Here is a 27,726-nt window from a genome sequence, read left to right on the forward strand (position 1 = left end):
AAATTTAAAAATAGTTACATTAATTATAACAAATTAAGAGAAATACTAAGAAAGTATGATTGGAGCGAAATTTTCCTTTTAAGTGACGTACAAGATATTGCAACTAAAATTGTAACAACTCTTCAAAGGAAAATAAAATAATCTACTTACGTAAAAAAAAATAAAACGGAACGAAGTTAAACCGAAAAAATGGATAACGTCTGGCATAATAAAATCAATGACACAAAAAATAAATTATATAAAAAAATTATCCAAAATCCACATAATGAAATTCTTAAACAAGAATACAAAAATTACAAAAATTTTTTGACAAATTTAATAAAAAATACTAAGGCAGAATATTTTAAAAACGTAATTACTAATAAACCCGATAGTAGAAATACGTGGAAGGTTATTCGTGAACTGACCCAAACTGAGGTAAATTCTGTTGGCGTTAAACAGTTAGTAGAGGGTGACCGGATTATGAACTCTGATTTGGATACCGCTAATACCTTCAATAATTATTTTTCAACTATTGGTGAAAAACTGGCTAACAATATAAAAAAAAACCGCCATCCAATAATCCGAATAGAATCTCAGTCGCTCAAAGTACTTTTTTTGATCCAATAACTGAAGGTGAAGTTATAGCGATTATTCAATCCCTTAAGTTGAATAAAGCTCCCGGACCTGATTTATTAAAGGCAGAAATATTAAAAGAAGTTTCAGGAGAAATTGTATCCCCTTTAACATATTTATTAAATAAAATTATAGAAAATGGAAAATGTCCAACAGAATTTAAAGACGCAATTATCAAACCTGTATATAAATCAGGAAATAAGGATTTAAGCCAAAATTACCGCCCAATTTCACTAATCTCTAGCCTTGCAAAAATTATGGAATAAGCGATTAAACTCGGATGCTAAAATTTTTAGACCTACATAAAATCATATCTAATAATCAATTTGGCTTTGTTGAAGGCAGAGGTACAGATGATGCAATTGCTTCACTAATGGGTTGCATTTATGATTCAGTTGATAGAGGTAAGCCCACATTATGTGTATTTTTAGACTTGGCTAAAGCTTTCGACACAGTAAGCCATAAGCAACTCTTGGAAACTTTGACTGATGTAGGTTTCAGAGGCAACGTATTAAGATTTTTTGAAAGTTATCTAGACAATAGGGTACAAATGGTAAAAATAAATGAAAGTGTGAGTGAGAGAAACGTGGTGAAGTACGGTGTTCCGTAAGGAACGATTCTTGTTCCATTGTTGTTTATAATTATGTAAATAATTTATTGTCAATGAAATTAAAAGGTAAAATTATTAGTTATGCAGATGACACAGCTGTACTGTATACTGCAGATAATTGGGAGAATCTAAAATTATTGACTGAAGAAGATTTAAAAAATTGTTTTGATTGGTTTGCACACAAACAACTAACTGTTAACTTCACAAAAACTTTCTTTTTGCCTTTTAGATCTTACAAAACAAGTCTGCCTAACTACGATACACTAATAATATCCAATGAAGGGCATAAGGATCAACATATTCTGTCTGCTCATTCTGTAAAGTATTTGGGAATGACAATTGATAGTCATTTAAAATGGAACCTACATATTGCGAATGTGACAAAAAACCTTCGAAGTTTACTCTATAAATTTAAATACTTAAGCAATATTTTAGAACAGCGCCTTTTAAAAACTATGTACTTTGCCTTAGTAGAATCTAGATTATGCTATGGGATTCTTGGGTGGGGCGGGGCGTATGGCAATCATTTGGAACAACTAAATGTCGTCCAAAGAAAAATTTTAAAATCAATTTATCGCAAGTCCAAGCTTTACTCCACTGAATTATTATACAAGGAAACTAATATTTTTGATATTAGGCAGCTTTACTTTAAAGCGGTTACTGTATATCAATATAAAAATAGACCAACACTAGTTTCCCTTGCATGAATACTCCACCAGAAACAGGAATAAAGCGATAACCCCGAAAAGTGAAAAAACAATTGGAAGCGTTGTTTCACTTACCTAGGACCTAGGTCCTTTAACGTTTTGCCCATAAATGTTCAGAATGTCAAGAATATAAAACAATTTAAAAATAAATTAAAGAAATATATTATAGATACCCCTCTTTCAGTTATACATGATTTAATTGAAGTTAGAAAATAAAACAAGTGTTTAAATATTGGACTCATAGTTGTTGTACCAAATTGTGTTTTTTTCTCATTTGTTGCTGTTATTTTTTGATAAATACATCGTAGGGATGCTGTATTTTTTATTTTTTTTCCAGATTTTGAAATAGTTATTTTCTTTAATTATTTAATTATTCAAAAAACAATGTAATGCTCTTTGCTTTTTTTTGTTCTTTTATTATTAAAAGTAATAGATATTATATTATGGTATTGCCTGTGAAAAGATATTGTGTACCTACACAGGATATTTTGTTACATTACAATGAACCAAATTAACCACTGCACAAGCATTCTGCTTCAAGTGGCATTTTTGTGTTTATTTATAGGGAATTATAATGATTTTAATGTATTACCATTGTATGTATTGTATCTTTTCTCTGAATAAACATTTATTATACCGGGTGTCCACTTATATTTTCCCCCATTTGAATTGCCTAGAACTTCTAAACGGCTCAAGATAGAAATATGCGGTTTTCGCCGAAATGTTTTATTTTAGCAAAAGTTTTGTCTGAATGGATTGAATTTTTTATATCGCTTTTAAATACGAAAATAAAAATGGCGGATTTTGAAAAAACGTTGTTGAATTTTTTTAATGGAACACCCAGTATATTTTTTTGTAAATTGAAAGAAAGGTCATTCTCCTATCCAGCGATATAAAGTTTTTCAAAATCGGTTGTCAACTCACTGAGTAATTAATTTTTAAAATGAGAGGTGCAACGTGGATATCACATACCTAAATAACATAACGAAGCAAATTGATATTGTTATGATCGATTGTTATCGATTTTAAAAATTTTTATATCGCTGGATAGGTAAATGACCGTTTTTTTCAAGTTACAAAAAATATACTGGGTGTTTTAATAAAAAAAGTCAACGTTTTTTTTTTAAATCCGCCATTTTTTATTTAAAAGCGATATAAGAATGGTCATTTAGCTAAAAACTTGAAAAAACGGTGATTTACCTATCCAGCAATATAAATCGGTTGTCAAATGACTGAGCAATTAATTTTGAAAATGAGAGATGCAATGTGGAAATCACATAACATAATATCAGTTTGCTTAGTTATGTAATTTATGTATGTGATATCTACGTTGCACCTCTCATTTTAAAAATTAATTACTCAGTGAGTTGACAACCGATTTTGAAAAACTTTATATCGCTGGATACGAGAATGACCTTTCTTTCAATTTACAAAAAAAATATACTGGGTGTTCCATTAAAAAAATTCAACAACGTTTTTTCAAAAATCCGCCATTTTTATTTTTGTATTTGAAAGCGATATAAAAAATTCAATCCATTCAGACAAAACTTTTACTAAAATAAAATATTTCAGCGAAAACCGCATATTTCTATCTTGAGCCGTTTAGAAGTTATAGGCAGTTAAAATGGGGGAAAATATAAGTGGACATCCGGTAATAAAACATGTGTGGCCTGCTAATTTAGAACTATTGCAAATCATTAACAATAATTTGGACAATTGCACATAAAATTTGAGAAGTTAATATAAACTCTTTGTTCTATAATATTTGGTAATAAGATATTTGTAAATAAAGCGTATGGGCCTAACCCAGAAAAATATTGCCACCAAAAAAGTATACATTAATAGTCATTCCTTCGATTCAGTTCAACCGGTCAAGATGTGACTTTACAATTATTATCATTGTTATCATTCATCCTTGCTCATTCAAGAGCAAGTAGATTATTACTTTGTATTGCTCCCGGGTTATAAGTGTCGTTTTAAATAAAGTTGTATCATCTTTAATTTGGTGTTTCACTATCGGCGATAGAAGTTGAGCTGAGCTGATCTTATTGTTTTTGTTTTTGAGGGTTAAAAATGGCTGATTTCGCAATTTTTAAATTTTTAATCGTTTATATGTCAAAAACTATCAACATTAGAGAAAAGTCACTAAAGACCTTTTCTGTTTGGAAAGATCCAAAAAACGTAAAAAACTTTGTTCGATGCAAAAAAATAATTTTAGGAAAAAAAAACGTTTAAAAAATTTTTGATCCACTTTTGGACCTATTAGCAAGATGCAAATTTGTTAAAAGGGGACCTTTTTGAGTAAGATTGTGCAAAAAATCCGAATCAGAATATTTTTCCTAGAGGATGCGCAGTGGCTTTCTGGACTATAGTCAAATACAAATGAGAGAAATGTTCAGTGTGACGTGTACAAACATAACATTTCACAACGTCAGTTGAGTGATTTCAATTGTTTCCAAGGCTATCCTGACCAAAGCTATGTTTCAATTGAACAAGCTCATAATTTGGCCATTTTATGCATAAGAATCACAATACTTTGTCAGTAAATTCGTAAAATACTAGCATGTGGTTTCAAGGTTATTAGCTATCGTCAAAGACCAATAAGGCATATTTCCCCTTTAATAGTTACTTAGAAAGGTAACATCTACTTAGATCTGCTGAGATAGCCTTGCTGATGTCTAATTTTGAGTGTGAAAATACATGCGTATGCCCGATACAGGCAATAACCTTGAAATTTGGATAACATGCTTGTAATGGGTGATTCATTTAGAGGTACCTTTTTTGGTGGGTAATTGATGGGAGACCGTGCATGAACCGTATGACCTGACGTTGCGTTTTTATTCAGTATTGTTTGACATTTGATCCTGGAAAGACAACCGGACACAGCGTCTAGAAATTATTCAGCTCTATTACGAATATAGGCGTTCTATGAGGAATGTGTTTCGTGCGCTCAGAGCAACTTATGGTCCACATAATTCAGCACGTACTGAAGAAAATATAGCGGCGGTAGCGGAATGTGTACGCAAAATAATGAAGAATCGATTCGTTTCCATTCCCAAAAGCTTGACTTGTTGTAATGCAACAATTTGGCGTATTTTACGTGAGGATATCGGTTCATAGCATACGAACATAACAGCATACAAAGTTCAATTAGTGCAAGATCAACGACCTTCCGAGTCGTCACCGTTTCAGTCGATGTGCTCTTGATAAGCTTGCAGAAGATCCACTGTTTTCGGAAAAAAATTGTTTTCCGATGAGGCCCATTTTTGTTTTAATGGAGATGTGAATAAACAAAATTCCCATATTTGGGGTTATGAACAAGCAGAATAGGTTTTAGAGTTGCCATTATATCCAGAAAGAATAACTGTTTGGTGTGGTTTATGGGTCGGTCGAATCTTCAGTCGATATTTCTTTAAAACAGAGGCCGACCAGAATGTTACTGTGAATGAAGACCTGAACAATATCCCTTCGTTGGCTCAGTGTAGATGGTCTTTAACTTGTGATGGAAACACCAAATAATAGTAGCAGAGTTTATTGATGAGACTTACACTATGGATGTTGACCCGGGGTACTTTGAGTAGAGACTTAAATGATGATCGTTGAAGACAATCACTCGCGTTAATGAATTAATAATAATTGAATTTCTAGACAAGAGATCTTAGTTTTATATAAGTTTAAATTGGGTCAATGTAAACACGGGCCCCGCGTGATTTTGTGTATCTAATTACTTAAGGTAAATTGTTTATCTTATGTCAGCAACTTTTGGCTGATGTCCAAATTATATTATTGATAATTGACCAAATGTGTATGTAATTGAATTAATTACGTGTGTGTGTTTAATAACAAATAAATGCATTCGATCTACTGGGTGATAAAATGATACTGTCCAATTTCGGATATGAATACTGAATATTTGATATTGGACAAGACCGTTATCGCGCCATAATAACGAACTATATAATAATAGTCTCCCGTTTTATACCGCTAACGCGGTTTTGGGATTATAGTAGGGTAGTCTGCTATTTCTAGGACCTGCGGTATACAAGGAAGGTAACAGGGCCAGTGTTACGCTTCAACCGCCTATTATTACCCCTGGTTTTACCCAAGGTACTCATTTTATCCAGGCTGAGTCGACCTGGGGCCTATACATTTTTAAAAATTATTCTTGCCGGCGCTGGGATTTGAACCCCGGCCTACCAGCACTCTAGTCAAGCATACTACCGCCCGAGCTACGCCGGCCCAATAACGAACTATTTGGTCCCTGAAATTGAAGCTCGTGGTCTCAACGACATATTTGGCTCCAACAAGATGGCGCCACTTGCCATACGTGAAAGAATGACTTTACTGCGAGAACGATTCGGTGAGCAATTTATTTTACGCTTCGGACCAATGAATTGGCTGCCTATATCCTGTGACATCACATCTTCTTTTGAGGCTACCTAAAGTCCAAAGTCTACATAAATAAACTGACTACGATTAAGGCATTGGAGGCCAATATTACTCGAGTCATTGGTCAAAAACCAATAAAAACGCTTCAACGCGTCATCGAGAATTGGAACTTTAGAATGAACCATCTTAACCGCACTCACAGTCAACATTTGAAAGAAATTATCTTTAAAAGTAGTTGTAAAAGACGGTTCTTTTGTACAATAATAAAAATTTTCAAATAATAGTTATTTATGTACCAAGTCAGTAAAGTAACTCTTTATCGAACGGGTCTGACATTAAGAGCGCTACGAGCGAGCGTAGCGAGTAAGAGACGAGTTCGATAAACAGTTTTTACTGACGTGGTGCATACAAAATTTTATCGCCAACATAAACACTTACTTGCAGTTTACAATTTAAAAACTTTTCAAATTTTAGACGTAATAATAATTTCATGACAGTATGACAGATAACTTTTGTAAGATGGCCGCTATCGATTTTTAATCGATAGTTATCAATATTGAATAATTACTAAATCGAAGTTTAAATTTATTTTATATGAATATAATTATTACAAAATACTACATAATTTCACTTTTTGACATAAATTTAATTGATAATATCGCAAATTTTGTACAATATTTTTAATAATTAAAGTAAATAAATGTTATGTTCATTCAAATAAATAAACGATTACTGCCAGCTACCACTTTACATTCAATCGGTTAAGTTGATTAATAATCGCGGCACGTTAAGTAAAATTCTTCTTTCAGTACAATAAAGTATTACTTTACTGCCAAAAATGAGGGCAAATGAATACAATAATGAATGAGTTGTGACGGTTGGCGATAAAATCTATTTTTTTCCTTTTGAAAAAAATACCTCTAAATGAATCACCCTTTATTTTACGAATTTATAGAAAGTTTTTGTGGAAGATTGATTTTGAAAACTTTTTTATGTTTTTACTTACCAATAAAAATGTTTGAGAAGCAGCGTCACTATGCATAGCACAGTTATACATAATTTCCATTACAAGTCCAGCACAAATTTGTTGTTTCTTCTCCATTAAATTGCAAAATAGTCTATGTAAAATTGGAAGTGATGGTAGCATTACACTAGGTGTATAATCTACGCAGAGTGCTTCCACGGCCTAAAATATACATTTATATGTATAGACAAACACAACACAATCCACATAATTTAGATTTGACCTTGATACAATTGTACAGAAATATCTGAAACCGCAAAGGTCACTCAAGTAGCAAATCAAGGAGAGGGGACTTTAGTTGAAACATCCATTTAAAATACACTGGCGGGCAAAAAATTTGGGTCACATTTAAATTTTGTGTTTTCAGGTAGTAGCTAATTTGTTTACGATTGTATCGGTTTCTTATTCATCATCATCATCTTGGTGCTACAGCCCTTAGAGTGTCTCGACCTTCTCAAGCTTTCTACGCCATTCTGTTCTGTCCCTTCCTTGCATTTTCTAGTTGCTGACTCCGATCTTCTTGGCATCTTGTGTTACCACGTCCATCCACCTCAGATTTGGTCTACCCCGTCTTCTCATTCCCACGGTTGTGCTGTTAGAATCTTTTTTATCATGTTCGCCTCAGGGGCCCGGGCTACATGTCCTGCCCACTGCAGGCGGTTTCGCTTAATTACAGAAACGTATGCTTGTAGATATTCTGCAGTTCAAAGTTATTCCATATTCCGTTCTCACAGACCGCTCCGAATATCTTGCGTAGCACCTTTCTTTCAAAAATCGATAGAGAGGATTCATCTGTTTTAGTTAGCGTCCATGCCTCTGATCCATATGTGAGAACGGGGACTATCAATGTTCTATACAGTCTTATACGAGTTTTTTGAGACAGACATTTGTTAGCTAAGTACTTTGATAGACCATGATAACACCTGTTTGCAATTATTATTCGCCTTTCTATTTCCCCTGATGTGTTATTATTGGGGTTAACCGATGTAACTAGATATATGAACTCTTTGACTGCTTCTAAGTTTTGGTCATTGATGATTAGATCTGCGTCAACATTTCCAGCTCTTGTGTTTGTGTTAGTCGCCATGAATTTGGTTTTATTTTGATTTATATGTAACCCCATTCGTTCTGCTGCTGTTACTAGCTCGGTTAGGATTTCCGCAGTTCTCGCCCTGGTTCTTGTTACTGATGTCCACGTCGTCTGCATATGCTAGAATTTGGACTGATCTATTAAATATACTCCTTTACCGATAAATACAGAATTGAGCGAGGAATTAGACAGGGCGACACCGCCGCCCCCCAACTATTTACTGCAGCTCTGGAATATGCATTTATAAAACTGGATTGGGCTAAAAGCGGAATAAATATTGATGGTGAGTATTTGAGCCATTTGCGCTTTGCAGATGACACTGTCATTGCAGCCGAAAGTTTAAATAAAGTTCACAAAATGATAGAAGAACTAAAACGGGCAATGGAACAAGTAGGTATGAATATAAAATTTCAAAAAACAAAATACAAATACAATTTAGTTCCAAGTGATGTTATGAGAGTAAGTGGGCACGAAGTACATCAGGTTTTTAGCTATATCTATTTAGGGCATGAAATTATAATAGGAAAAGACAATCAAACTTGTGGACATATTTTAAAATGAACGCTACCGATTTGCTTGAATAAAAAAGTTTACAATCAATGCATACTGCCAGTAATAACATATGGTTCCGAAACCATAACTTTTACTAAACATTCTGCAAATAAATTGAGAATAACCCAAAGAAAAATGGAAAGAGCAATGTTGGGAATAACAAGAAGAGATACGGTACCAAATAGGATAGTGAGAGAGAAGACTGAAGTGACAGATGTAGTGTCTTTAAATAATAATAGGTAGACCAAAAGACGCATAGAATGGACACCTAGAGAAGATAAAAGACACCGAGGTAGACCACCAAAAAGATGGATGGATCACTTGAGAAAAACAGTGGGCAATTGGATACAGAAGGCACAAGATAGAGAACACTGGAAGAATATGTAGGAGACCTATATCCAATAGTGGATGCAAGAGGGCCAGATTAAATCGTCGAATAGTTGTTTATTTAGAATACATTTAATGTTTGTTTAATAAACATGAATCACAAGACCCGTTTGAATCATAGTTACAAGAGCCGTGAAAAATAGGACACTAAGTGCACAATCCTGTGAAATTATCCACCATGTTTTAAAATTTACGCAGGAGGAAGCAGAAGGAACTTGTACTGTGAAATAGGTAACATAAAAAGCAGAAGAACCTTTGAAACCCGATTGATCTGACAACGTCGCGTAACCAAAATTTTCAAGCGGTTTCAGATATTTTGTCGACTTATACTTACTTTACACAACTTGTGTCCATTAAGAGGTTTACTTGCTTCTATAACCTTCATCAAAATTACCAACAGATTTTGATTCCTTGGACTGACTCCCCATCTGCTCTCAGCCAATTTCTTTATTGCAGAAATAAAAAAGTTCACGTGTCGTCCGCCGAACACGTCATATTTTTGCAGTGGCTAAAAATAGGAATTACATTATTACTATGGTCATTTTACAATTGAGGGGATTAGATGTTAAGGGGTACAAGTGACAAAATAAAAGTGTACAAGACAAGTAAAACGAGTGCATAAAAAAGTGCATAAAATGATACTAGGTGGTACTAAAAATTTAGTGGCTAAGAGATACAGGTGAATTAAATAACTACTGGCGACAGATCGCAAGTTCCAGTTTGACTACTTACGAAAAATTTAAAAAGTTTGCGACAAACAGGTATAAGTACACTTGTATCTCTTTGCCTATAAGGTGTTGGATATTATTTTTAGTAAATCGTTTAGCATATTTGCAAATCGACCTCTTAAAGAAGTATTCAAAATGAGTGAAATATTAACACAAAATAATTATATATAATATATATAAATATACAAATTGGATGTAATGATTTTAAAAGTATAGCTCCCTTAACCGAGATAATGAACGACAAAGTAAAGGGCTTGCGAAGAATGCAATGGTTTCATTTAAAAAGCAGTCACCTTGCACATATTGTTTTATAAGGATACACTGCCAAAAGATTTTCCCTTTGGCATTGTTGATTTGAGAAAAACTAAAAGGTTGGGACGACCTGCAGAAATTCCAATGGCCATCGAACTTCCATCTCTACGCCAAGGTCCCATCAAAATAAAACTACCAAAATACAAAAATGTGTTGTAACTTCTACCCTTCATACCTCCCATTCACTACTAAGTCGTAATTTAAGACAACGAAGGTTGAAATCGCGAAACCTTTAATAAACCGCAATATGAAAGAAACTGACAAAAATTGGAAGTGGATATTCTGTAGAATTATGAAGAAAGCACTGAAGTGGATCTGCTCTCAGATTATGATGAATAAAAATATGTTTTTTTTGAAGAGTAAAATGTTTAACGTAATTTTTCTTTTATTTTACTTTAAGAAATTCGGACAGTAATTAAGTAGCAAAAAGAAACAAGTGCAAAATTTGAAGCAAAGTGCAAGTACAAGTGCAAACGTTTTTTCAAAATTTCAAATATTTTGAATGAACAACAAATACTAACTTTAAAAAAGCTTTTACAATTAAATGAATAAAATGTATAAAATTAATTCAAAAGAGGTCCATAAGTGATTAATTCGCTGTAGAATTTACTATGCAAAATTAACTTTGACTTCGTTTTTCTCAACTTGTAACGGTTTGACACGTTACGGAATCATTTTTGAACTCTTTAATTATTTTCTCTTGATCTCTTAAATAATTTCTCTAATTTTCGCGTAATTAACTATTTCTAATTATTATTACTTTTTTTTTAATTTAGCTTACTTTTTTGTATAACATTGAAATATTAGTGTAACTGTTGTATCTACGCCCTACGGTAAGTTCTTGTGCACAAGAAATGAGCCCAGAAAATTAGGTTTTTATATTTTATTGTTTATTTAGGTCGATTTCATGTCATTATATAAATTTAGGTTTGATTAGTTGCTTGTTTCCCAGATATTTCATTGTTCATTTGCTTTTCTTCATTTGTTCGGTTAATTCAGGTCGTTGTTTAGGTATTTATCTTAACTTCAATTTATTTCACATTCATTTGGATATGTAACTTTGCTTAACTCATTTTATTGTATTTTCTTTAGTCAGGCTTGTGCCTGCTTATTTATAGTTTTTCATATTCGTTGGTTTTTAATTAAGTTGTACGTAGCAAGCGTAATATAACCATTTGGTAAAAGTCTCATGTGAGTTGTACCCTATATATAAGTAAGAGGTATTTTAATTTTGTAACAGATAACATTATTGTTGTTATCTGGATATAACTTGTTTAACGTCACCTTGTGTCATTTTAGAGTTACTTAGAATATGCATTTGTTTAACTCAGAGATTGTGGAAAAATCTAGTAGTTATTTTTAATAAATATTTACTTATTTTGTATATCATTTATTCTTATTTCCTTATATTTATATTTACTGAGTTAATATAGTTTTGGCAGCAGTGTAAGATACCTCGGGAGTGTTCGAAGATCCTTTCCTGGCGCCCATGATTTGTTAGTTTTATTTAATTTGTTCTTCTTTAGCAATTATTCATCTTTATTCATTTTCAGTACATTATTCTTACCTTAATATTTCCCTTCTTAGTTATCATCACTATCTACTTTGAGCTACCGTCTTTGACAGGCATGCAAATTGGCCGTATCCATCCTTGAGTGTCAAGTTGTCGTTCTCTTGTATCTCTAGCTAGCCTAACTCCCTTTAGTTTGCCTCCGTCTATCCATACTTCTATAATCAGTCCATCTATTTCTACATCTTATCATTTTCTCCCTACATAATACTAATGCAAAAGTAGTATTTTGATTACTTCAGCTTCAACGGAGAAGCCCCTTCATTTTGTTAATTTAGCATTTTACTACCCATTAGTTTCTTTCTTTTCCTTACTTCTGTTGGGAGTTTATCATCCTCTTTACTGTCACTCCAACAGAAGTTTCTCTTTTTTGTTACAAACTAAACCATTTTTTCACTTGTACCCCGTAGCATCTAATCCCCTCAATTATGGTCGTTATAGTATAGGATGGCCGGAAAGTCCCTTTACACTAATAATAATAATGTTTCAACACCTAGCCAGTATTTATTTGCGTTTCAGCGCATGCGCATCTTCAAGGGCACCTGTCTGGTCATACAGACAGACAACAATAGATGCGATTGAAAGATGGCGGCCACAAGTGAGTCTACAATGGCACCTATGTACGCCGTTGCTCCCGCCTGGCGGCGCTAGTGTAGTTGGAGGTCAAAGTTTTGACTATTCGTGAAGTTTGTATATGGTGTTTTTGATTATGATTTAATAAATAATAAATTATGGCCGAAATATACGGATCTTGGAGACTGTTTGTGCGTTGAAAAACGAATTGAGAAGGGATGCGAGAGTTACTGGAAAAAGGAAACACTTATCGAATGATAAACTATATTAATAATCGTCTCAATGTTTTATTTCTATAGCTCAGAGGGTATTTATTTGGTATTTATTAACTCCCCACACGAGTCTGACAACTGTGTATAATGTGATATGTGCGATCTGCCTTACTTTTTTTATCAATTTAAAATTCACAGTTAAGTGAGCTCAACATTAATTTTTGTGTTTATCTTATTTAAAAATGTGATATTTTCAAAATATGGCTGCCATGACAGTTGCGCATTTGGTTTAAGCATGGGGTGAGCGCGGTTAATTCTGCAATGTTGTCTTATTTAAAAAAAATTATAATTCTTTATGGAAATATAGAATGTGTTAATTTAATTAAGTATAATTATTTGGGTGTTTGTCTACGTGAAAGGCGACCTTAAATTTAAGGTGAAATTAGAAAAAATTAGTGTTAGGTTTGATCAGGTTATGTTTTAGTCACTAAAGAATATTTGAATGGTACTAGGTCACTTTAATTTTCAGTTATTAACTTATTTATATTATTTTCGATTAGGTTAGGTTTGCTCAGGTTATGTTTTAGTCATTTTAAAGCATATTTTAAAGATAATATATCACTAAAATGTTCAGTTATTAACTTTTTTTTATATTATTTTCGATGACGCTAGGTTAGGTTTGGTCAGGTTATGTTTTAGTCACTAAAAATATTTGTGAGAAATATTTAAAATTAGTATTTCACATTTTTCTATATTATTACTTCAAATATAATTTTTTTTACATGTTCACTCCATAAAAAGCGGTTGTAGATGTGGCAATAGTGTGAATGTATATAAAATTGCATATCTTAATCCGTGCGTTTATAATAAAATTTTGATCTGAATTTTATAGTGAAGTATTCTATTTTTTACAGTCGAATCTGGGGGCAATACTTATCTGTTTCAACAAAATGTTTATTGCAGATACGTGCATTTATTCTCGGCACATATTTATCCCTTCTTATTGCTACAATCCACTTTTTTCTCATCAGAATATCTGTGTCCTGATGTTCTCGATGAGCACAAATGCACAGCACAACATTGAGGGATTTTATTTTCTCGAGTTTAATTCACACAGAGAAACAAATATGCAATATTTACTTGGAAATAGATTGATTTGAAGTATTGACGTAAGTTGACATGACCTCCAACTACACGAGCGCCACCTACGTTGAGCTTTCCAGATTAGCTGCCATTGAAGCGTGTCAATTACTGCTTCAACACTTTCCCAGAGCATATGACAAACAAAATGTTCTGTTCACCGATTAGTTTGTGATTTCTCGAAATCAAAATATTTATTTCTAGGCAAATGGCAACCTCCATTTCTTTGAGGAAGTGAAAAAACCCGCCTCATGTTATGACATGGCCTGGAATTATTTCAATTTGTCTGTGTGGAATGCTATCGTCATATTTTTTTGAAGGCTTCATAACTTATCACAGTTATTTATCTGCAGAAAATCAAAGAAAGGTTATTATTGCAATCGACAGCTCAGGGCACTGCTGACACTATTTATTTTCAACAAGATGGCGCCTCATCCCATTTCACTCTCGTTGTTCACAAACGCCTGAATGAAATCTTCCCGAACCGATGGATTGGACGTGGTTCTCCAATTTCTCGGTCTCCAAGACGTTCAAATTTGACAGCGCTGGATAATTCACTGTAAAATTTCATTACAAGAGAAGGTTAGAAATGCAGATATGTTTCCAAGGAGGACTTGCGAAACGGAGTGCGCCCATCTTTTACGTCAGTAACTCCGGACATGCTGAGATGGATGAGTATACGAACATGGCGTCGTACCAAGTTGTGTTGCCACAATGCAGATATTCACACCCATGTTTTAGATAAATAAATAATTAATAAATAACTTACAAACAAAATTGTGTTATTATTTTTTCCCTCTGGTGAATAAAAAAAATAATTCATTAGTGTAAAGGGACTTTCCGGCCACCCTATAGATTAGAAATAGTAGATCTGTTTTATTATTTGAAATTGAATAATAACTATCGTACATATTACAAAAAAAAATTGAAAAAATCTAACACATCCGTCAAAGAAAAGCGTGGCGCGTGTTCATCGAATAAACGGTTTTCGCCCCACGCTTTTCCTTAACCAATGTGTTAGATTTTTTCAATTTTTTTATTTTTTTTTTGCTTTTTAGTTGATTTTTTTATAATGTTTTTAATTTTAGTAACTCGTACCTAAAGAGAAGAGTTTCTTAAAAATTTTTTTTTCATATTTTTTTATTTTTTACCTTTTAGTCTTACACTTTTCAAACATTAAAATATATCGTCGTTTATTAAAATATGTATAAAACATATGATGTACTAACATGAAAAGTAGTCGGAGTCGGCAAAAAATTTGAAACTTTATTATTTATTAATGAAGTATAACGTACAAAATTAACGTAAAAAGTGAAATTATGTATTGTTCATATCATTAGCTATACAATCCGTAAAACTTTCAAGTTTTACATTGTAAAAAACAAGAGATTTTAAGCGTTTTCCATTAAAATCGTCTTTTTTTTATTTAAACAATTAATAAACATGAAAAAAAATTTTTATTGACTGTTCGTGTATTGTTCCCGCGAATGCATATGTCTGCCAATTTTCATTCATTTGCATTGAAAAAAAGGCAGTCAAATTAGCGTCTAAAGATTTGACGCAAACTATTGAACTAAATAAAAGCGTTTAAAAATCAATATTAAGAAAGAAGTATACAGAATGAATTATGTATAGCAAACTACCACTAGACATATGAGTCAAAAGCAAAGCCATCACCAGTTAAAGACGAAAAATAGTAAAAAATGGAACAAATGTAACACATGTAATCCAAAATATTGCTATGTTAAAATGGAACTGCACAGGGCACATTCGCAGAATGGAATACAACCGTTGGATAAAGCGAATTGGTAAGAGACGTAGAGGCAGACCTCAAATCAGATAGACTGATGACATCAAGCAAATGGCTGGTCACAAATTGGAGGTCAAATTATGTCATAACAGGGTATTCTTTATACACAAAACAAAAATTTACAACACCATTGTAGAATTAGCCAAAATTTTATGAAACTTTTTATAGATTATAAGGTGACAAATGAAAAAAGAACTGATAAAGGCCAAAAATCGTCGTATATGGACTGTCGGATTTAATCATAATCACGTCATATTTCTTTAATCTGTTTTATGTTAATTAAATTAAATGAATTATTGCATGTACTGCGAAGCTGAACCGAACCTTAACCGAATTAATAAATTCGCAAAACCTATTAAATCATAAAATTATCAAAACTCATTATTTACGAATCAACGAAGTTGTGAACTATTCTAGTGTTCTAAAGAGTTACATTGCTGAAAAATGGAACAAGCCAAAGGGATGTCGCAAGTCAATTGAATGTTAAGGCCCCCATTCACTTTGAGATCAGTATCGATATATGTCGCACGTATCAGCATCGCGATACAAATCTCATAGTGTATTTGACTGTCTCAGTACCACTGCCGTGAAACCTTGATATTGTGCCTTAATACCGATTTTAGAATCTTTAATACAGTGCTCAACAATTGATAAGGATCAAAGTACTTAATATTTTCAAGTTTGTAAAAATTTAATATATATGTAATTAACATAATTTTAATACCACGACTTTGTCAACAATTTTGAACGAAATAAAATAAATTTTGTTATTGCGGTCATCCGTTTTGTCCCTTTATAATATTTGTACTAATTAGTTATGTTATAAACTATGTAAGGAAAACGTTTAGAAATATTGTGAGGTGAATCAAAGGGTTAACTAAACGTGAAGTGACTCAACATTTGGGGTTTTTATAAAGTGTTGTAAATAGACCTTGTAATCGCTATATATCACAAATGGTGTAGGTTCCTATGTACATGGTGGAGAGCGACAACGAAGTACCAACCATGTTGATGACCGAAATATGAGAATTATTACTAGACGGATCCCAATATATACTGCTCCTCGCATCAATAGAACATTGCGCAATGTCATTGGAGGAATAATTGCAAACTAAACCGTTACAAGAAGGTTGAATTTGACCGGTTTAAGAGCAAGAATATGTTCATCTCATCTAGTACTTTCGGAGACGTATTGGTATGGCAAAAAATGCGATAAGTCGCCTAACTAAAGTTTTTTTTTCCGTGGAATTTATGGCTTTGGTGAGAACCAATTAGCCAGACTATGTTAGATTGAATAATTAAGTTGTGTAAATTGTTTCATAGTATCAAACTTGAGCATGATGTATTCATTTTTTTGTTAGTAATATGTAGCATTAGTAAGGTGTTTAATTTCTTTTTTTTTTCTTCTTCACAGCGCTAGGGCGTCAACCCGGTTCAACTCCGCGGAGGTTTCAGTCCTCTTTGTGTGTGTGTTTTATGTTTTATTTTTTTTTTGTTTTATTTTTTTTTTGTTTTATTTTTTTTATTTTTTTTTTATTTTAATTGGTTTATTAAACTTTTTTTTGTTATCACCATTTTTTTTTCCTGTAATAATGCTTTCTTTACATTTAGTTTCTTTCGCAGAATTGCTTACAAAATTGGTTAGTAATTTTACAATTTTAGTTTACAATTTATGATGTGTTGATGAAGTACATAAATTATATCATTATTTCCTGAAAAAATAATACAATTTAGGTCTATTGGAACGTTTACATTGTAGTGAATTAAGTTTTTATATAGTTTGTTAATGTTTACATTATTTATTGGACATTCAAGTAAAACATGTACCAATGTACCCATTTTACCACAACTACAAAGTGGATCGTCTGTAATTTTCATTTTGTGCTTATAATAAGGTGTTAGTGCATGATTAGCACGTATTCGATTTATTGTGGCGACAAAGTTTCTGTTTGGTATTTTGTGAAACCATGGATTTCTGGGGATTCTTTGCTGGTGTTTACAAAAGTTTGTTCCGGTTGTTGATGCACTGTATAGGTTATGCTACATCTCATTTATTTTGTTTCCTTGATTTAAGAATAAATCGGACGAGGGTTGTTTAAGATTTAGTTCTTCTCCTGATGTTGAGGCTGTTTTTGCTAAGGCATCCACCATTTCATTACCTCTTATACCTGCGTGTCCCTTTACCCATAGATATATGACGACTTTATTCTTTATGTGTATCTCATTATGTAAATACAGGATTTTTGCTTCAATATGATTAACTGATCTATTTATTTTAACATTTTTAAGTTTATCTACTGCACTTTTGCTGTCCGTACATATTATGAATTTGTCGTGGTTAGAGCCGAGTATGTATTTCATAGCTTGCACTATTGCTGTTAATTCTGCAGTGTATATGGAAGCTTCCTTTGGTAAAATAAATTTTTTTGTCAGTATTTTCCTCAAAATGGTAAAAGGCACAACTGGTATATTCTTTTGACTTTGATCCATCAGTGAATATAGAATCATAGTTTGACCAGTATTTGTTTTTTGTTTCGTTGAACTTTGTTTGATTGATACATGCTACTTCTTTACTTTCAAATTAGTAGGTTCTAATTTCACGTGAAAAAATTTGTTCAGGTTAGTAAAATAAAACCGGGGGGAGTTGGTTGGAATAGACTATATCTGTAATGTCAGCTATTTCTGAGAAAGTTTCTACTATGAGGGGGGTTTTCTTGAAGTGCCAGTATCTATGGGTCAAAACTTGAACTGTTAGTGACTGTACACTATTGAGGTAAGAAGTTTTTTTGGAAATGGTTTTTATCATGAATTTTCTGCTCAATAGTTGTCTTCTTAGTTTAAGAGGAGGTTCTACGGCTTCAGCTTGTATAATGTTTATGGGCGTTGACTTTAGATATCCCAGGCAAACTCTTAAGCATTTATTTTGTTGTATCTCGATTTTATTTAGATGTGTATCTGCTGCTGTTCCATAGAGTTGACTTCCATAATCCATTATTGATCGTACCATTGTTTTGTAGAATAGTAAAGCCGTATTTGGGTCTGCTCCCCACTTTGCTTTACAAAAAGCTCTTAAAATATTTATAGAATTACTTGTCTTTTTGATAATTTGGTGGATACAGTCCTTCCATAATAGTTTTCTGTCTAGATGCAGACCAAGATATTTTACAGAGTTACTAATACAGAGTTTATATTTTCCTATTGTTAATTGTCTTTGATAGTTGTTTCTGTTTCTAGAGAAAATACATATTGGTTTTGGACTTGGATATGGAAAGTCCCATGTTGTCTAGGCATTTTTGGATTTCTGTAAATTCAGTGTTGATATTTTCTATACATTTGTTCTCTGATTTGCTACTGGTGTAAATAACAACATCATCGGCGTATTGAATAATTTTGGACTTTTGTGATATAACATTTTCTATGTCCATTGTGTACAGGCTGTAGAGGATTGGGCTCAGGATACTACCTTGTGGTAATCCAGATCTGCATATTCTTGATTCCGAAATTTCTTGATTTATCTTTAAGGAAACTGATCGATTAGAGTAAGCTGATTTTATGAAGTTGGCAAAGGAGGTTGGTAGACCAATATTGATGAGCTTCTCTTCTAGTATATTTATTTGAACATTATCATATGCTGAAGTTATATCCAAAAATGTGGCCAAAGTGCTGTATTTGTGTGTGAATCCTAGATAGATGTCATTTACTAGTATCGTTAGGGGCTCTAAGGAAGATCTTCCCTTTCTAAAAGCATATTGTGAGTCAGGTAATATTTTTTCATTTTCTAGCCAATATTCAAGCCTGTTCTTTATCATTCTTTCCATAGTTTTAAATATATACGATGATAAGGCTATGGGTCTATATGAATCTGCATTTCCGTTCTGTTTTCCAGGTTTTTTGATAGGTACTATGATGTATTCTTTCCACATCGGTGGAAAAGGAATCCTATTTATCCAAATCGAATTGAACAACTCCAACAGGGCTTTTTTATGGTCTAAGGGCATTTTATGCAACATATTGTATGAAATGTTATCCGCCCCCGGAGATTTATTATTTGTTGACTTAATGCAATGATCGAGTTCCCATAATTGAAATAGCAATTGTAGAACAGAAGTGTTCCTATTTACGGTAGCTATTTGTTGAGTAATGTTGTTTTCAACCCATGGAGGTGAGATTTTTGTGTGGAATTCGCTTATCCAGTCTTCTTTTGGGTTTATTGGGGGTTTATTTGCTTGTTTTCGGTTTTTATATCGGTTTACCTTGTTCCACACTTCTTTAATTGGTGTATTTTGATTTAGATTTTGGCAATCATTTATCCAGCTTTTTTTCTTGGTTTCTTTAAAAGTCTTTTAAGCTACTGCATCAAGTCTTTTATATTCTGTTAGATTATTAAGATTTGGAGCCTGTGTGTAGGTTAAGAAAGCTTGTTTTCTTGCTTTAGCAGCTATGTTACAGGTTTCGTTCCACCAGTCCTTCGAGCAATGATTTCTATTTTGTGTGTTTGATTTTCGTAAGGGAATTGCTTTGTTGGCGGCTTTGTTAATATTGTCGATAATGCCCATTAGCAGTGGCGGCTGGTGACTCAAAAATTTGGTAGTTCTGCAGTATTTTTTGGTTTTTTTTAATTCAATATCTTTTAATCGTTGTATTTTACAACGAGGCTTTTAGTTTGATATTTTACACCATATATTTATTCATTATGTATCTATTAAAAAATAATAAAGAACTTACCGATTTTCTTCTTTTCAAATTGAAGATAAATCCAATTATATCAAAAATAGCAATGGTACATTATGGCACACTAGTAATTGTTTTATAGTTTATGTTTTTGTTAGAATTTTATCGATAAATACGCGAAACTAAGGAATGCAAACGAAAAAACACTACAAACAAAATCGCCACAACAATAATTGCATTATAGGGTCTTACGAACTAACTACACACAGAGCCAAATATATTATTTTTTTTTATAAATAAGCTCGATTCGTCGATTTTTTTTAAAGCAAACTTGTCTATAACTTTTTCATTAAAGTTTGGTATTTCTTTTATAAGTGTTTTTTCTACTGACAACATGGTTAATGCTACAAGTCGGTCTTCAGTCATGGAATTTCTCAAGAATGTTTTAATCCGTTTTAAACTCGAAAAGCACCTTTCAGCTTCTGCCGTACTCATGGGCACTGTAATTAGAATTTGAAGCAGTTTTACAGTTTCTTGAAAAGGCTCTGTTAAATTATTTTCAATTAAAAATTTTAAAAAAGGTATTGCCCCATTAATGTCTCTACAGTCTCTTCTAAAATAAATAACAGATAATTCAGTCTTCAAGCGCTCCCTATCTAAATTTGGATATGACGCGCAAGTCAGGCTTAAATTATCATCTGGGAAATTAGCACAATAATTATCAAATTGCTCAGGATAAAGCAATGAAGTTGCAAGTAGGTGATTTTTAAAAGCAAATCTATCATTTGCACAATTTATGATTATATCACAAACTTCGATAGATGCTCTCCGATGATCTACTGGACTGTTATCCTTCCGTAACCTTTTAGTTGGTAATGGTTCAACGCATAAACTAGAACCTTGGTCAATGGTATCATCTATTGAATTTCTAACTGAATTCATGTATCTTTCGAAATCTGTCACCTTTTTATTGATTTCCAAAGGATCCGTTTTAGTCTTTTGAAGGGCATTATACAAAACGTCTACTTGTGGCATTATGCGATGGAAAAATGTTAACCAAAAACAAAATTTTGATCCACTAGTATTCTTCGAATGGAAGACGCTGAACTACAGACAGCTGCCTTATCAAACGATTCTTCTATTTTTTCCATACATTCGATAAAAGAAGATCGATGTTCAAACACAACATTAACAGTTCGAATATTGAAGTTCCAGCGAGTTGGAGCGCCATGAGGAATTTTCTTTTGGACGATTTTATCTAAAACTGCCACTCGTTGTGGCGAATTTTTAAAAAAGGTAGGGATTTCATTTAAATTTCCAAAAAAAAGTCTAACTTGAGAGTTTTCGGAACAAGCCTTAGACATTATTAAATTTAATTGATGCGCGTAACAGTGTACAAAATGAGCAAATGGATATTTTTCTTTAATTCTGGCTTGAACTCCTGCGTGCTGTCCACACATGACCGCTGCCCCATCATAACTCTGAGCAATTAGTTTATTATTTGAGTTTTCCAGGATAGGATCCAAAACACTGAAAATGTTTTTGCTTAAAGTATCTGCATTTAATTTTGAAGGTACCAAATATGTCCAAAATCGTTCTACCGGTGCTCCATTTCGACAATATCTAAATACTACAAGCATTTGTGATTTTGCTGAAATGTCTGTAGTCTCGTCGGCCATGACAGCTAGATATGGAGATTCCCGAATTTCCTCCAAAATTTTATCCTGGCATAATTCCAACATGCAGTCCAAAATATCATTTTGAATTTCTTTAGAAATGCCCTTAAAAACCGTCGATTCTTCCAAGTGTTGTGCTAAAGTTCTATCCAATTCAGCAGTAAAATTTATGAGGCCGCGAAAAATTCCAGGATTGTCGGATCTTTGTGTCTGGTCGTGTCCCCGAAGCGCCAATTCGAAAACACTACAAAATTTTATGCAGTCTATAATTTTTGAGAGAACATACCTATTTTTTGTTACAGCTTCATTGAATTTTTGAATATTTATCCAGTATGCAGAATCTAACTGTTCTTTAATATTCACGGAGCCTAATAAAGCATATTCCATTTGATTGTGCAAATGATGCTTAGAAGTTTCGTGCTTTTTTATTTTATCACTTAAATGTACTAAGTCTGTTACACCAACTTGCGTCCATGACTTATCACCTCCAAAGAGTACACAAGGAAAACAGAAAAGAGCGTTTTTTCTGTTGCAGCCACATATCCAACTATTTCTCGTATAAATATCGCAATTAAATTGTCGTTTGTAATTTTTCCCTCGGCTTGATTCTTCTTTTTCGATTTTAATATCCGGCAAAGGACGTCCTTTGCATTTTAATTCTAGTTTTTCGTCATAAGAATATTTAAAAAATCTCTTAACATTAATCAAATTATAAATAACATCCATCCTGAACAGCACTTTTATTCTCATATACTTAATATAAATACCGAATTACGTGCAGGACAACTTATTTTAACAGTCGTCGCGTCGCGATCACCGATTATTTAAAATTACAATAAACGTAGGTTTCTACACACTAGTTCGAACTGCGACAAATGCAGCTCAAATATTGCTTTCAGTCGTCGCCTGAAAAGTGTAGGCGAGGGTTGAGCGGGTGTTATCGGGGATATCTTTAACAGTTCACAGCTCGGAGTAGCACCGGTCCGGTCAAATAAGTGGGACTTGCTATCGCCATGAGATGCGACGGACGACAGATTAAAATAAAGGCGGCCATGCACGAAAACCATCTAAATGAATTTAGATTTTATAAGTAGTGATATTTTTTATTTAATTTTCAAAGTAATTTTGTTTGGATTATTTTGGTGGTTCTGCAGCTCCGCAGCACTTATATACCAACCGCCACTGCCCATTAGTGATGATTTTGGTTCTGTTGCTTCAAGTGTAGCGGTGTATACATCCCAATTAGCAGCCTTGACTCTCCATATATTATGTTTTGTCTGTTTAATTTGCGCAAGCGGGATATTCCTTCCAAATTGTATGTGTATTGGTAAGTGGTTAGAGCCATAAGGTTCTTCTAAAGTAGACCACGTAATTAGTTGTGTCAGATCCTGTGTACAGAGAGGGTCAAGTCAACAGCTGACTTCTTATTGTTTGCTAATGTAGGTGATCCGTCGTTCATAATTACTAGGTTGCATTGTTCGATAGCTTCTAAAAGAATCTTGCCATAAATGTCGTCATATCCATCGTTCCATGCCAAACTATGTGCGTTAAAGTCGCCCCCAATTATGAATGGTTTTGGAATTTTTTCCAAAAAGTTAGTCCACTGTTGTAATGATATTCTAGTTCTCGGTTTAAAGTATACTGAAATGAAGTAATTTTTTTTATGTATATATGGAAAATTAACCGAGATACAAGTATGCTCAAAGTTGATTGTAGTTGGAATTGAGACTTCTTGGTATATTAAGTCTGATTTTAATAAAATGGCAGAGCCACCGTACCCGTCGTCCCGGTCACAGCGAATATTGTTGAAGCCTTTAAAATTATAATATTTTTCTGCTTTAAACCATGTTTCCGATAGAAGTGCAACGGAGTAGTTGCCCCTATCTAGTAGATATTCCAAGTTATTTTTATTAGAAACTGCTGAATGGCAGTTCCATTGAAGAATATGATAGTTGAGGTCTGAGAATGTGATGCCGTGTTTCCATTTATAGTTAATTTGACTAAGTTTTCAAGTTCTTCCTTATTTACATTTTTTTATAATTTTTGTTACTAAAACTTTTGAGACAATTTCTATAACTAATTCTAATATTGAATTTATCATGCTCAAGTCTGAAGGAGATGCAACTGGATTATTATTAATATTTCCCTTATAGTTAATACTTTCTAATATTCCTCCCATAGGTAATTGAGATCTAGGGGAAGATATAATTTCATTATGCAAAATTAATGTTGGATCTGGACTATTTGGTCTTTGTCTTTTAAATGTTCGAGAATTTGTACTATTTGAATTATTATTGTAGAATATATTATTAGTTGACATTTTGTTAATTGAATTTAATGGGAGTTGGGTGGGTGTATAATTATTGGGATTTAATGGAGGGAAAGTTTTGAGGCAGGAGAGGTTTGTAGTTTGTTCAGTATTAATGGATGTTACTTTTGCATAGGAGTTTCTGGGGAACTGTTTGTTAGCGTCTTGATAACTAATATTATTGGAAGACATAGCGTCTTTAATAAGTTTTTGACGCTGAAATTCTTGACACGCGCTAAGTTTGTAGTAAAATGATCTCCCGAACAATTAAAACATTTTGGAGTGAGATAGGTCTTTTTACATTCTTTTGAGTTGTGGGATTCTTGACATTTAACGCACCTAGCCTTGATCTTACACTGCCCACCTGTATGTCCGAATCGAAGACAATTAAAGCATAATAACACCTTTTGTTTATACGGTTCGACTTCCTTTAGTACCTTGTTGATTGTTATATATTTTGGTAGCACTTGTGACTTAAAACTAACTATACATGTTTTTGTTGGAATGTATTGAGTACCGTTTTCATCTACTTGCCTCCGATTTAATCTTGTGACTTGAAGGACTTCAAATTTACAGTGTAAATCGTACATTTTGATTCTGTTCTTAACATACTCTACTGAAAATTCTGTGGAAATATCTTTTATTACGCCCTGTCTAACTAAAAGAAACTTAGGAATGTATATGTCTAAATTATTTTTTGTAAATATTGCTTCATTTTTTTTTAGATATGATATAGTTAGCCGATTTATAATCTTTAAATTTAATACGTATTTTATTTCTCCCTACTGCGTCAATGTTTACAATTTTTTCATCAATTTCTTTAAAATTTGTGATAATAATGTCACCTATCCTTAACGCGTTTAATCTGCCTTGAAAATCGGGTGAATTATTTTCTAAATATGCGTAAAAAGGTCCTACATCGTTTTGTCGGTAAAGAAATTCCTCCCTTTTTGTTCCTACTTCTTTATTTATGGTATTTGTTATTGAAGTTTGTACATTAGCAAAGTCATTATCGATAATGGGTTTATTATTAACAAGTTTTGTGGTACTTATCTGCGTAACCGGAACAAGATTTTGAAATCCTAACAGATCCTCTCTTGAAGATGTTGCATGTTCTGTATCCATTTGCGCCTCTAAAACATTTTTATCGGGGGCGTCGCCCCCGCTTACTGCACTCATAAGTTTTTAATATCTTTATTTCGATTTCGCTTTTTTATTTGGTGTAATTAATTTACTTTTAAAGTTCACAAAATATTTATTTATATACCTAATTTATAAACAACGGTTTTAAAAACAAGCTTCTTTCCTATGCACGTCCGACTACCACGACGAATGAAAGCTGAATCAACTAAAGTTTGGAAAGATAGATTTATCTCTCAAAATAACAAGATGATACTGGTGAATACCCTTGTATTCTCAATATTTCTATACAGAGCAGAGACTTGGACTCTTCGCGCATGCGAGCGCCAAAAAATTGATGCCTTTGAGATGTGGTGCTGGAGAAGAATGCTGCGCATAACTTGGACAGCTCAAACGTTTCCATTCTAAACCAACTCAAGATTTAAAAAAAAGGCTGTCCACAATATGTCTGCAACGAATTCTGCAATTCTTTGGTAACGTGGTTCGCAGAGGTGACGACAGTTTGGAGAGAGTATTTGCGTTTGGAGTGGTATTTGTTTTGATGGCCGCAGCGACTTAGTGATTCTGAGAAATGCTACAATGACGGCACGGAGATAGATATAGAGATATGGTTGTAGAACCAATTATTGTACCATTTGCGGGTGCAATCGAATAAAGTTTTGTCCTTATTGACGACAGTATTGTGAACGAAAAAATACAGCGTCGCGGTATTGACAGAATGGAGTGGCTAGCCAGGTCACCAGATTTGAACTGCATATAACATGTCTTGATCACTATAACACGACAACTAAATGTGTTAGAAAAACCTGTGAATACGCTTCAACAGTTAAGTGTGAAGTTGTGAATGAAATATGGGCAACTTTGGATCAAAATTTTTTGAATGCAATAATTGAAACTATGTATGTCCAATAGACTAAGAAGTTTAATTCGTTCAAGAGGAGGTCGAACAAAATATTAGAATTTTTTTAATTAGAAATACAAAGATGAGAATCAATAAAACCTTAATTCGACCAATAGTACGCTAAGGAAGTGAAGCCTTCGCCCTGAAAGAAACATCCAAAAACAAACTCAACACATTCGAAAAGAAAGTACTGAGGAGAATACTAGAACCTGTGAGGGAAAACGGAATCTTCAGAAGTCGATACAACAGCGAGCTTTATCAACTTTATAAAGAAACACCCCTGTCAGACTTCATTAGAATACAAAGATTGCAATGGATCGGACATGTGATAAGAATGGGAGAGGATAGACTACCAAAAAGAGCAATGAATGCTAGAATGCAGGAAAAGAGACCGGCTGGAAAGCAAAGAAAGCGCTGGGAAGACAGTAAACAGTGACGCACAAGCCCTTTTAGAAGTCCGTGTATGGAGAAGAGCAGCCATAGACAAACAAGGGTGGAGGCAAAAAATAAAGGAGACCAAAGCTCAATTTGGGCTGTAGTGGCGTAGAAAAAGAAGAAGATACAAAACGGAGATCCTACAATATCATGTGACGCCATATGATGGGTTTATTTATACTGGTTTTCTGCTAATGCAACATAATGCGAGATCACAAAGGGCAAAGATTGTAACACAGTATGTTGAAGATGTTGGTATTTCAAAAATGGAGTGTCCTTCTGAACTCTGGGCTCCAAATGTGGAGCTTTCTCAATGGGCGACGAAAGACGTTGTATAGCTGCTCCAACAACATGTGAAGAGCTTCGAATGGTTCTCATTGAAGAATTGGCCACTTTTCCCCGAAATGACATTGAAAACTTGATCAGTTGTATGCCAAATCGAATGATGAGTGGTATGCAGACTAGTATTGGCAACACACATTATTGAAACGAGTGATACTTGTCTTTATAATTGAACTATGATTGACTCTATAATTGAAATATTGTTATAACTGAAACTGTAGGGGTACATTGAAATTTTCAATACATTTATTATGATCTCAAATTTCTCCTTGTTTTAAATTCGTTACTAATAATATTGTCGGATTATGTGCTACAAAAGTAACTGACTGAATACACAAATAGATTTAATTTGATAACAATAAGAAAAAAATAAAAAAAATCAAAAATTTTAATTTTGTGGGCCCGTTTTCTCTGACGTGCAGTGTATGAAGTAAAGTAACCCTTTCACTGACGCTACATATTTTGGAAGACATGCCCAGATGCTCACTTTCTACTGGCAATGGAAGTTTGAATGTGCATGTGTCACGGATTCGT

The 27,726-nt window shown here is 33.3% G+C and overlaps 1 protein-coding gene across 1 annotated transcript in view; it reads right to left on the reverse strand.

Moving 5' to 3' along the window:
• Window positions 1–27,726, reverse strand: part of LOC114330689 (uncharacterized) — a 99,957-nt gene that overhangs the window by 59,353 nt on the left and 12,878 nt on the right. The window contains exons 5-6 of the mRNA XM_050641280.1: window positions 9,709–9,882; window positions 7,328–7,507 (exon numbers count right to left, since the gene is read on the reverse strand). Of these exons, the coding sequence (XP_050497237.1) occupies window positions 7,328–7,507; window positions 9,709–9,882 (354 nt within the window). The remainder of the gene's footprint in view (window positions 1–7,327; window positions 7,508–9,708; window positions 9,883–27,726) is intronic.

This window comes from Diabrotica virgifera, chromosome 10 (genome assembly GCF_917563875.1).
Source record: "Diabrotica virgifera virgifera chromosome 10, PGI_DIABVI_V3a".
In the NCBI taxonomy this organism is placed as follows: domain Eukaryota; kingdom Metazoa; phylum Arthropoda; class Insecta; order Coleoptera; family Chrysomelidae; genus Diabrotica; species Diabrotica virgifera.